The sequence below is a fragment of the Paralichthys olivaceus genome, chromosome 23 (assembly GCF_024713975.1).
Source record: "Paralichthys olivaceus isolate ysfri-2021 chromosome 23, ASM2471397v2, whole genome shotgun sequence".
NCBI classification, from domain to species: Eukaryota; Metazoa; Chordata; class Actinopteri; order Pleuronectiformes; family Paralichthyidae; genus Paralichthys; species Paralichthys olivaceus.
In genome coordinates, this window is record NC_091115.1 from 14,925,715 (window position 1) to 14,935,172 (window position 9,458).

At 37.2% G+C, this 9,458-nt stretch overlaps 1 protein-coding gene across 1 annotated transcript in view; it reads right to left on the bottom strand.

The window, feature by feature from the left end:
- dnajc2 (DnaJ (Hsp40) homolog, subfamily C, member 2) overlaps positions 1-9,404 on the bottom strand; it is a 40,372-nt gene extending 30,968 nt beyond the window's left edge. The window contains exons 1-13 of the mRNA XM_020099871.2: positions 9,182-9,404; positions 7,238-7,428; positions 7,044-7,119; positions 6,853-6,951; positions 6,541-6,763; positions 6,373-6,438; positions 6,177-6,268; positions 5,883-6,004; positions 4,664-4,813; positions 4,486-4,574; positions 3,953-4,022; positions 3,644-3,825; positions 3,373-3,473 (exon numbers count right to left, since the gene is read on the bottom strand). Of these exons, the coding sequence (XP_019955430.1) occupies positions 3,373-3,473; positions 3,644-3,825; positions 3,953-4,022; positions 4,486-4,574; positions 4,664-4,813; positions 5,883-6,004; positions 6,177-6,268; positions 6,373-6,438; positions 6,541-6,763; positions 6,853-6,951; positions 7,044-7,119; positions 7,238-7,428; positions 9,182-9,236 (1,516 nt within the window). The 5' untranslated portion in view covers positions 9,237-9,404. The remainder of the gene's footprint in view (positions 1-3,372; positions 3,474-3,643; positions 3,826-3,952; positions 4,023-4,485; positions 4,575-4,663; positions 4,814-5,882; positions 6,005-6,176; positions 6,269-6,372; positions 6,439-6,540; positions 6,764-6,852; positions 6,952-7,043; positions 7,120-7,237; positions 7,429-9,181) is intronic.
- Between the last annotated feature and the right edge of the window lie 54 nt (positions 9,405-9,458).

A 9,458-nucleotide genomic window follows, 5' to 3' on the forward strand; every position in this document is an offset into this window, starting at 1 on the left:
CTTTTTATGACATTTAGAAAGCCATACTATACTATGTCGTTTTTTTTTAGATTTAGAAAGCCATGCTATACTATGTCGTTTTTTTCAGATTTAGAAAGCCATACTATACTATGTCATTTAGAAAGCCATGCTATACTATGTCGTTTTTTGACATTTAGAAAGCCATACTATACTATGTCGATTTTTTCATGATTTAGAAAGCCATACTATACTATGTCGATTTTTTCAGATTTAGAAAGCCATACTATACTATGTCATATTTTTGAGATTTAGAAAGCCATACTATACTATGTCGTTTTTTTCATGATTTAGAAAGCCATACTATACTATGTCGTTTTTTTCAGATTTAGAAAGCCATACTATACTATGTCGTTTTTTTGAGATTTAGAAAGCCATACTATACTATGTCGTTTTTTTGAGATTTAGAAAGCCATACTATACTATGTCGTATTTTTCAGATTAAGAAAGCCATACTATACTATGTCGTATTTTTCGAGATTAAGAAAGCCATACTATACTATGTCGTTTTTTTCAGATTAAGAAAGCCATACTATACTATGTCATATTTTTGACATTTAGAAAGCCATACTATACTATGTCTTTTTTGACATTTAGAAAGCCATACTATACTATGTCGTTTTTTTCAGATTTAGAAAGCCATACTATACTATGTCGTTTTTTCATGATTTAGAAAGCCATGCTATACTATGTCGTTTTTTCAGATTTAGAAAGCCATACTATACTATGTCGTATTTTTCGAGATTTAGAAAGCCATACTATACTATGTCGTTATTAAATGATTTAGAAAGCCATACTATACTATGTCGTTTTTTCATGATTTAGAAAGCCATACTATACTATGTCGTTTTTTGACATTTAGAAAGCCATACTATACTATGTCGTTTTTTCAGATTTAGAAAGCCATACTATACTATGTCGTATTTTTCGAGATTTAGAAAGCCATACTATACTATGTCGTTATTAAATGATTTAGAAAGCCATACTATACTATGTCGTTTTTTCATGATTTAGAAAGCCATACTATACTATGTCGATTTTTTTCCAGATTTAGAAAGCCATACTATACTATGTCGATTTTTTTCGAGATTTAGAAAGTCATACTATACTATGTCGTTTTTTCATGATTTAGAAAGCCATGCTATACTATGTCGTTTTTTTCAGATTTAGAAAGCCATACTATACTATGTCGTATTTTTCGAGATTTAGAAAGCCATACTATACTATGTCGTTTTTTCATGATTTAGAAAGCCATACTATACTATGTCGTTTTTTTCAGATTTAGAAAGCCATACTATACTATGTCGTTTTTTTCAGATTTAGAAAGCCATACTATACTATGTCGTTTTTTCAGATTTAGAAAGCCATGCTATACGATGTCATTTTTTTCAGATTTAGAAAGCCATACTATACTATGTCGTTTTTTCAGATTTAGAAAGCCATACTATACTATGTCGTTTTTTAGAGATTTAGAAAGCCATACTATACTATGTTGTTTTTTTTCGAAATTTAGAAAGCCATACTATACTATGTCGTTTTTTCATGATTTAGAAAGCCATACTATACTATGTCGATTTTTTTCGAGATTTAGAAAGCCATACTATACTATGTCGTTTTTTCATGATTTAGAAAGCCATACTATACTGTCGTTTTTTCATGATTTAGAAAGCCATACTATACTATGTCGTTTTTTCAGATTTAGAAAGCCATACTATACTATGTCGTTTTTTTGCCATCTCTGTCGTATTTTCGAGATTTTAAAAGCCATACTATACTATGTCGTTTTTTCATGATTTAGAAAGCCATACTATATACTATGTCGTTTTTTTGAGATTTAGAAAGCCACACTATACTATGTCGTTTTTTTCAGATTTAGAAAGCCATACTATACTATGTCGTATTTTTCGAGATTTAGAAAGCCATACTATTCTATGTCGTTTTTTCATGATTTAGAAAGCCATACTATACTATGTCGTTTTTTCATGATTTAGAAAGTCATACTATACTATGTCGTTTTTTCATGATTTAGAAAGCCATACTATACTATGTCGTTTTTTTCAGATTTAGAAAGCCATACTATACTATGTCGTTTTTTCATGATTTAGAAAGCCATACTATACTATGTCGTTTTTTCATGATTTAGAAAGCCATACTATACTATGTCGTTTTTTCAAGATTTTAAAAGCCATACTATACTATGTCGTTTTTTTGCCATCTCTGTCGTATTTTCGAGATTTAGAAAGCCATACTATACTATGTCGTTTTTTTCAGATTTAGAAAGCCATACTATACTATGTCGTTTTTTATGATTTAGAAAGCCATACTATACTATGTCGTTTTTTCGAGATTTTAAAAGCCATACTATACTATGTCGTTTTTTCATGATTTAGAAAGCCATACTATACTATGTCGTTTTTTTGAGATTTAGAAAGCCATACTATACTATGTCGTTTTTTCGAGATTTTGAAAGCCATGCTATACTATGTTGTTTTTTTTCGACATTTAGAAAGCCATACTATACTATGTCGTTTTTTTGAGATTTAGAAAGCCATACTATACTTTGTCGTTTTTTTGAGATGTAGAAAGCCATACTATACTATGTCGTTTTTTGCAGATTTACAAAGCCATACTATACTATGTCGTATTTTTCGAGATTAAGAAAGCCATACTATACTATGTCGTTTTTTTCAGATTAAGAAAGCCATACTATACTATGTCGTTTTTTTCAGATTAAGAAAGCCATACTATACTATGTCGTTTTTTCATGATTTAGAAAGCCATACTATACTATGTCTTTTTTCGAGATTTAGAAAGCCATACTATACTATGTCGTTTTTTCGAGATTTTAAAAGCCATACTATACTATGTCGTTTTTTTTTAGATTTAGAAAGCCATACTATACTATGTCGTTTTTTCATGATTTAGAAAGCCTTACTATACTATGGCATTTTTTTAAAGTCCTACTATACTATGGTATTTTTAATGCCTTACTATACTATAACTTTTTTTTTTGAGCAGCCTTGCTATACCACGGCATTTTTAATGCCTTACTATACTATGACATTTTTTTTAGCCCTACTATACTATGGTATTTTTAATGCCTTACTATACTATGACTTTTTTTTAAGCCTTGCTATACTATGGTATTTTTAATGCCTTACTATACTATGAGATCAGCGGAAGATAACTTGCACTCTGTTTTGGTTGCTTAAAGCCCATTAACAGGTCTTAATTAGCATTAATGAACTGTAGTCAACTTTGGTGCTTTTAAACGATCACTATTGATGAATAAACATGCAGCAATGCAAACTTGTGTGACCGTGAACTCAATCTACAGTCAGTTGTGAAGCTCACCTAGTCGTTGCAGATTCTTGGCTTTGTTAATGACATCTTTGGCTGTCCTCTTCATGCCGCTGGTGGAGTGCAAGTTCATATAGTTGGCAATAACTTCCCATCTGGAAGAGGAGGAAAAAATTCATAATTAATTAATTTTCTTTATCAGTATACATTCTGAATATACTGCAAACCAGGGCTGCGTTATTAATCGTAGTTAAAAATTCCAGAATATGTACTTTTGCCTCATCATCTATTTTTCCATTTATAACTCGCTGCTGTATCTGTTTACCTGGCGTTAGTTCCAGCAGGGAACAGATTGACAGCTTTGATGAGCAGCTGGAGGTCGTCCTCGTTCCAGCCCTTCCCTGCGCCGCCGCCTCCTCCGCTGGCCTGGTCAGCACTGCGAGCTGCCTGCCTCGCCTGAACCTCAGCCTCCTTCTCTCTCTGCAGTTGGTTGTTCACCTCCTGCACCTGATAAAAAAAACGTCAACTCACTTGAGTGGACTTAATACCTTGGTAAACATCCCCATAAAAGGTGGTGATCGTTCCTCTATCAGCTGTTAAATAAATGAAATGGAGTACATTTAATTTTTTTTACCTGCTTCTCCACGGCTGCCTTGCTGTCTTCTCTTGAGCCTGAGGCCAGGATTTCATTCAGGGACTGAAGACTGCAAACACAAGCATCATAACATAAAAGATCATGTCAGAAATAAGATGCATCGGAGCCCCAGTGTGCTCAAATATGTTCTAAAGCAAAAAAGGTCCAGTGTGTAAGATTTAGGTGAAAGGTATCTATTGGCAGAAATTGAACATACAATAATCCTAGTTATGTTTTCACTAATGCTTTTCATTTCAAGAATTTAGTTTTCTTTGCCCTTTATATTTAAATACTTTATATTTAGATCAGGAGCGGGTCCTCTCTACGGAGGCCGCCATGTTTTATGCAGTCGTCCAAACTAAACATCTTTTGAGTTTTTATGACAACTGAGGCTACCACAGGTTCTCTTTCATGTTTCGAATGGGAGGGCGAGGAGTATTCAGCTGCAAAATGCAACTTCACCATTAGATGTTACTAAATTCTACACACTGAACCTTTAACATTGATCCAATTGATGTTGTAGGTGACAATACCTCATCAGCTCCAGCCTATCGCAGAGCTTCTCAACTTCTTCCATCATTTTCACACTGTCAGCCTCATCATCAGCAAAGTAATTCCAGTTCTGTGAGCGAGTAATATGGTGACAGTTGACAATAAGACTTCAGATCACATGACTCTTCAGGTTTGAGACTTGACACCATGAAAATCTACCTTGCAGGTCGTCCTGAGTTTCTGTCTCTCCTTCTTGATGGCCTTTTTCTGGATCTCCTTCTCTTTCTTTGCCTGCTGCGCCACCTGCTTGGCCTCCTCGTCCTCTTTCTCCTTTGCCAATCGAGCTGCCTCCAGCTCCGCCTGCCGGGCCTGTCAGATCACAGAAAAACACTGATGAACAAGTGACATAATTTCAAATGCAAATTTAAGAATAACTAAAGCTAAAGCTTGACAAAATATGTCCTTGTCTTTTAGGATGTTAAGCAATATTTTGTATTTATTAAGAGTAAAACAAATTGTGTATTTAGATACTGATGAGAGAAGAAGCTTCATCTGTAATGTCCTGCCATGGACATCTTGCTCCATGCTTTATGATCTGCTCATATTGAGACGTTTTCAGACATGAACTCCAGAGAATGTCTTGACAACTAGATCTGGACTTTTTCCGGAGTTTGTCTTTTAACAAATGAACAACGCAGCAAGAGTTTCTCCGGTGTCATCAACTTGCCCACTAGTGAATCCTACAGAGGATCTCCTGCACTCCTACACTGACTCCCTCGGTCATTATACAGAGTTTTAACTAGGGGGCTGGCTGAAGAGAAAGGGAACGTCTAGGGCCTCTCACTTGGACAATTGCGTACTCACATACACCTTCTCCGGAGAAACTGTGTGCATGTCTGAAAGCAGCATAAAATAACATTCTGCTCTGAGCCTTTAGAGTCGTCTTAGCTGGGCAGCCTCTTCTAGTGAGAGTAGCCAGAGAACTAAACCATCTCCATTTATAGACAGACGGTGGAGAGATGAGTATATAAACTCTTCAATATGACTTTGTAAACCATTCCAGTTTTGTGCAAATAAACAATATCTTGAACAACCGTCTTCTGAGTTCTCTCTCCTGAGGCCTGTTTCACATCAGCAGATTCATCTTGTGAACAACAACCTAAAAAATGTGTTTTTCAATCTGCTTTCAATGACATTTGCATTACTTTGAGACTTTGAATGGTGTATTTAATATGGACAAGATCATTAAAATGACTTGTGTATCCCAGGGTTTAATTAAAGGTTGACAGAGCTCACTTCTTTTTTTATTGCCACTGTGTATGCAAACCTGAAAAAAAAAAAAACTTTCAAAACTGAAAAGCAAAAATTATGCTTTTAAATTCATCTACGACAGACTAGGGTTAATGCATGTGCAGTGATGTAATGAATGAAGACTTACTCGCTCCTTCTCCTCCTGCTCTCTTTTCTTGGCATCAGCTTTTGCCTTCTTCTCAGATTCCTTCCGGGCTTTTTCGTCATCTTTGAATTTCTTTATTCTAGGGTCACAACTGTAGGCAGTATCTGCAGAGAAGCAATAACACTCATTAATCTCACTGATTTGAGAATGAAGATTATAGACCATTTCTGTTTCGGTTGAGTTATTTGGGCCTTAAGCAGCTTTGTGATATTTTAGCTGTTAAGTGACGGCGCATCATGAAAGCTGTGAGTGTTTGCTGGCTCTGAGGGACTGTACCAACTAGTGTTCGCATTCTGTTCATCTCCTCCTTCTTCCTCTGAGCTCTGGAAGCTCGATTCTGCTTTTCAATCCACCTCCTCTCATCTCGACTGCAGCACAAAACAGAAACATGTCAGTCAGACAAGAGAAGTTCTGACACACAACATCAAATTTGGCTCAGTTCTATGGATGGCTGTGATAAACGGTAGCTCACCATTCAGCCTTTTCTTTCTCCTCTTCATCCAAGTATGAAAATTCTCTCCATGAATCAAAGTTGTACCTGTAATAGTAGAAAATAACAGATTGTGAGTTTGACTTGTTTCGTTTTTTTATCTGAGATCAGCATCCCTTGCTTAATAGGGACCAATAAAACACCACTTACCAAAAAGTGTAAAAATTATCCACTTCTTCAAAAGATGACTCCATGGTTCCGACTTTGGGTACGTGCTTTTTGGAGGACCATCTTGCGTTTCTCTCAAAAACGGGAGCAAACACATCAAAAAAGTTTTCTTTGCCTTCATTCTTTGAAGGCACGGTGTTGTCAAAGGTCGGCTCTACACTGTCGAAAGCTCTTCTCTTCACAGGATCTGACAGGATTTCTATAGCTGAAGTTCAAACATTGACAAAGAGCAGCATCAGGTTAAGAGCCCAAATATAATGTTAGTGTTAATAACATATAGCAGCAGTTATATACCTTTAGTGATACAGGTAAAGTAGTCGTTGTCTCCTTCTACAATCTGCTCTCCGGCAGCTTTTCTTTTGTCAGGATGATGCTTCAACACAATCGCTTTGTCTGTTGGGAAACAGCAGAAAGTGGCTTTAATTATTTCTAATCACCAACTATAGATACAACTACATAAGAGCAAGAGGAGGTAGGATACTCACGAGCAGCTTTGATCTGTTTCTGTGTGGCTTTGTACCTCAAGTGTGGGAGGCCGAGGACAGCATAGTGATCCTGATTCTGACAAGCAAGAGACAAGACAAAGAGATTAAAATGACTCACTGCATGAATGTATTATATATGAAGGACAGTTTATAAATGAAACATCACTACATGTTAGATTTTACTGGACTGATACCTTCCAGTCTTTGGGGTCGAGTGTTCGGAGCATGGGGTACTCCTCCAGCTGAAACTCTTCATCCTCTGACTCCTCAGATGACACCTCCTCTTCCTCAAGCTCCTGGAAGGAGGCAGACGTATTCCTGCTCCTCCTCTTCACAAAGGCCTCCAGCCACCGCCCCACAGGTTCCACCTGGACCTGCACTGAGGCTGAGGAGGGAGAGAGGATTTTTTTTTTTTAAAAGACTGCTCCTAGCCACATTTGGACAGAAATATATGAGTAGAGACAGAATATGAACTGAGCAGGATATTTTACACCTGTCATTGCTCTATGGTGGACAGATTATGGGATGAAGACACTGTCTATAAGTTTACTCTCATAAATCTTTGTCATTTCTGATGGTTGATCAGTTTAGTAGCAGTATGCATTATTATGTATGTGTGTGTGTGTGTGTGTGTGTGTGTGTGTGTGGGGTCCAGGTAGAACTCATGTTGCGAGAAACTATATCATTCTGTTCGGTCACATTATGGGGACCTGTCCTCCTTATAGGGACATAATGGTAATCATTGAATTGTACGGTGAGGTTAAGTTTAGGCAAGTAGGAGTCTGGGTTAAGGTTGGAGTCTCAGAGAAAACCGATGTAAGACATGGAGACACAACTGTGTGTGCACCAACTGCATAGGTGGCCTTGTGTTGGGTTTCAGTATTGTGGAGTTGTCTGCCTTTATAGTGATAAAAGACTGGAGACGTTACAGTTTCTGTTTTAGAATCATTACACCCCTAGAGTACATATTTGTGCATGTGTTCTAAAACCAAGATGTCCATAATGTTGCAATAAAATCAATGAAGCAGCAATACAAGTCCTCTGAGTTATGAGCTGTGGAAGTCACTACATCTGTTTATAGCAACATATTCATTTAAACATTATAATATTCATATTATATGCGTGCAATAATTCATATCTGTTCATACCTCCCCATAACTGCTGCTAAATCATGCCTGCAAATGTTTATATTCACCATAACACCTTATAATGTTTTATTGTAATTTTTATTGGCACCTTTGACATTGTACTTTCTTGTTTATTTGCACTAGTGTATCGATATTTTGTATTTTTAGTTACTCCTATCTTATTTTAATATTTTCTGACACTATTACATGTTGAGTTGCTTGAGGTGCCTGGGATTGAAGATTTCCATTGCCAACTTGTACGCTGTATCTGTTGTGCAGATGACAAATAAACCTCTGAAAACTTTGAAACCACCTACTTTAGGTGCAGCCTGTTGAGCTCTCATTACTTTACTCATTTAACAAATCTCATGTTTTATAGAACATATCATGTGAATTATAAGGTATGTATAATGGCAATATTACACATTAAGTTTAACAGAATGAGCATTTTCATCAAATCAAGATGAGAGCTGGATTTACAACTCGTAGACTGCAGACTCCTCAGACACATTCAAGTCTGCAGTGTTGGAACATTTAGATCTGATCTGAACTGAAACAAAGCTAAAACATCCAGATCTGAACTGAACCATGATTCTTTACACCTCATCCACATCATGTGGCGCTAACACAGAAGATCCAGGAGCCAAGATGCTCTATGAAATGTACGATACTTATACATGTGCTAGCTGCCTGTGGTTACAGACACCTCAGTCCCTGTGGAGGTGTATTTGGTGAAATGTGAACAGGTCTGACTATCATAGGTTTCAACAGGTAACTTCAAACATTATGTAACAAGCTAACAAGCGCAGTCAACTTGTGAGAGTTGAGCTGATGGCGGGAGCTAACAACCAGGACTTGACACATTAACAGAGAATTACAAAGAATACATTAGCTTCGTTAGCACTGACAACATTAGCTCAGCCCTTGCTGTGTGCTTTGTAGCTGCATGCTAACGCCTACAACACTGGTGGTTTAGCTAGCTCTTTTCCCTCTGGCCTCCTTCTTTCTTACCGGCAGCGGCTGCGAACACAACCGTCTCATCACCGTCCAGCGCCTCGAGCAGCATCTTGGAAAAAACTGGTAGTCGAACACTCGGCTGCTGAAATGTGGAAGGTTCCTAGAGTGCTGGAGTTTGATGGCCGCACATTGACAAACCACATGGGCCTCCAATCACAAGTGCCTGACCGGGAACGAGCTCCGCAGTCACACCGCTGAACGGTCCGTGTTGGGATCTTGGTTCGTGTCCACTAAAGTTCCGCAGTAGACGTTTCATTCACCCGTCTGTTCA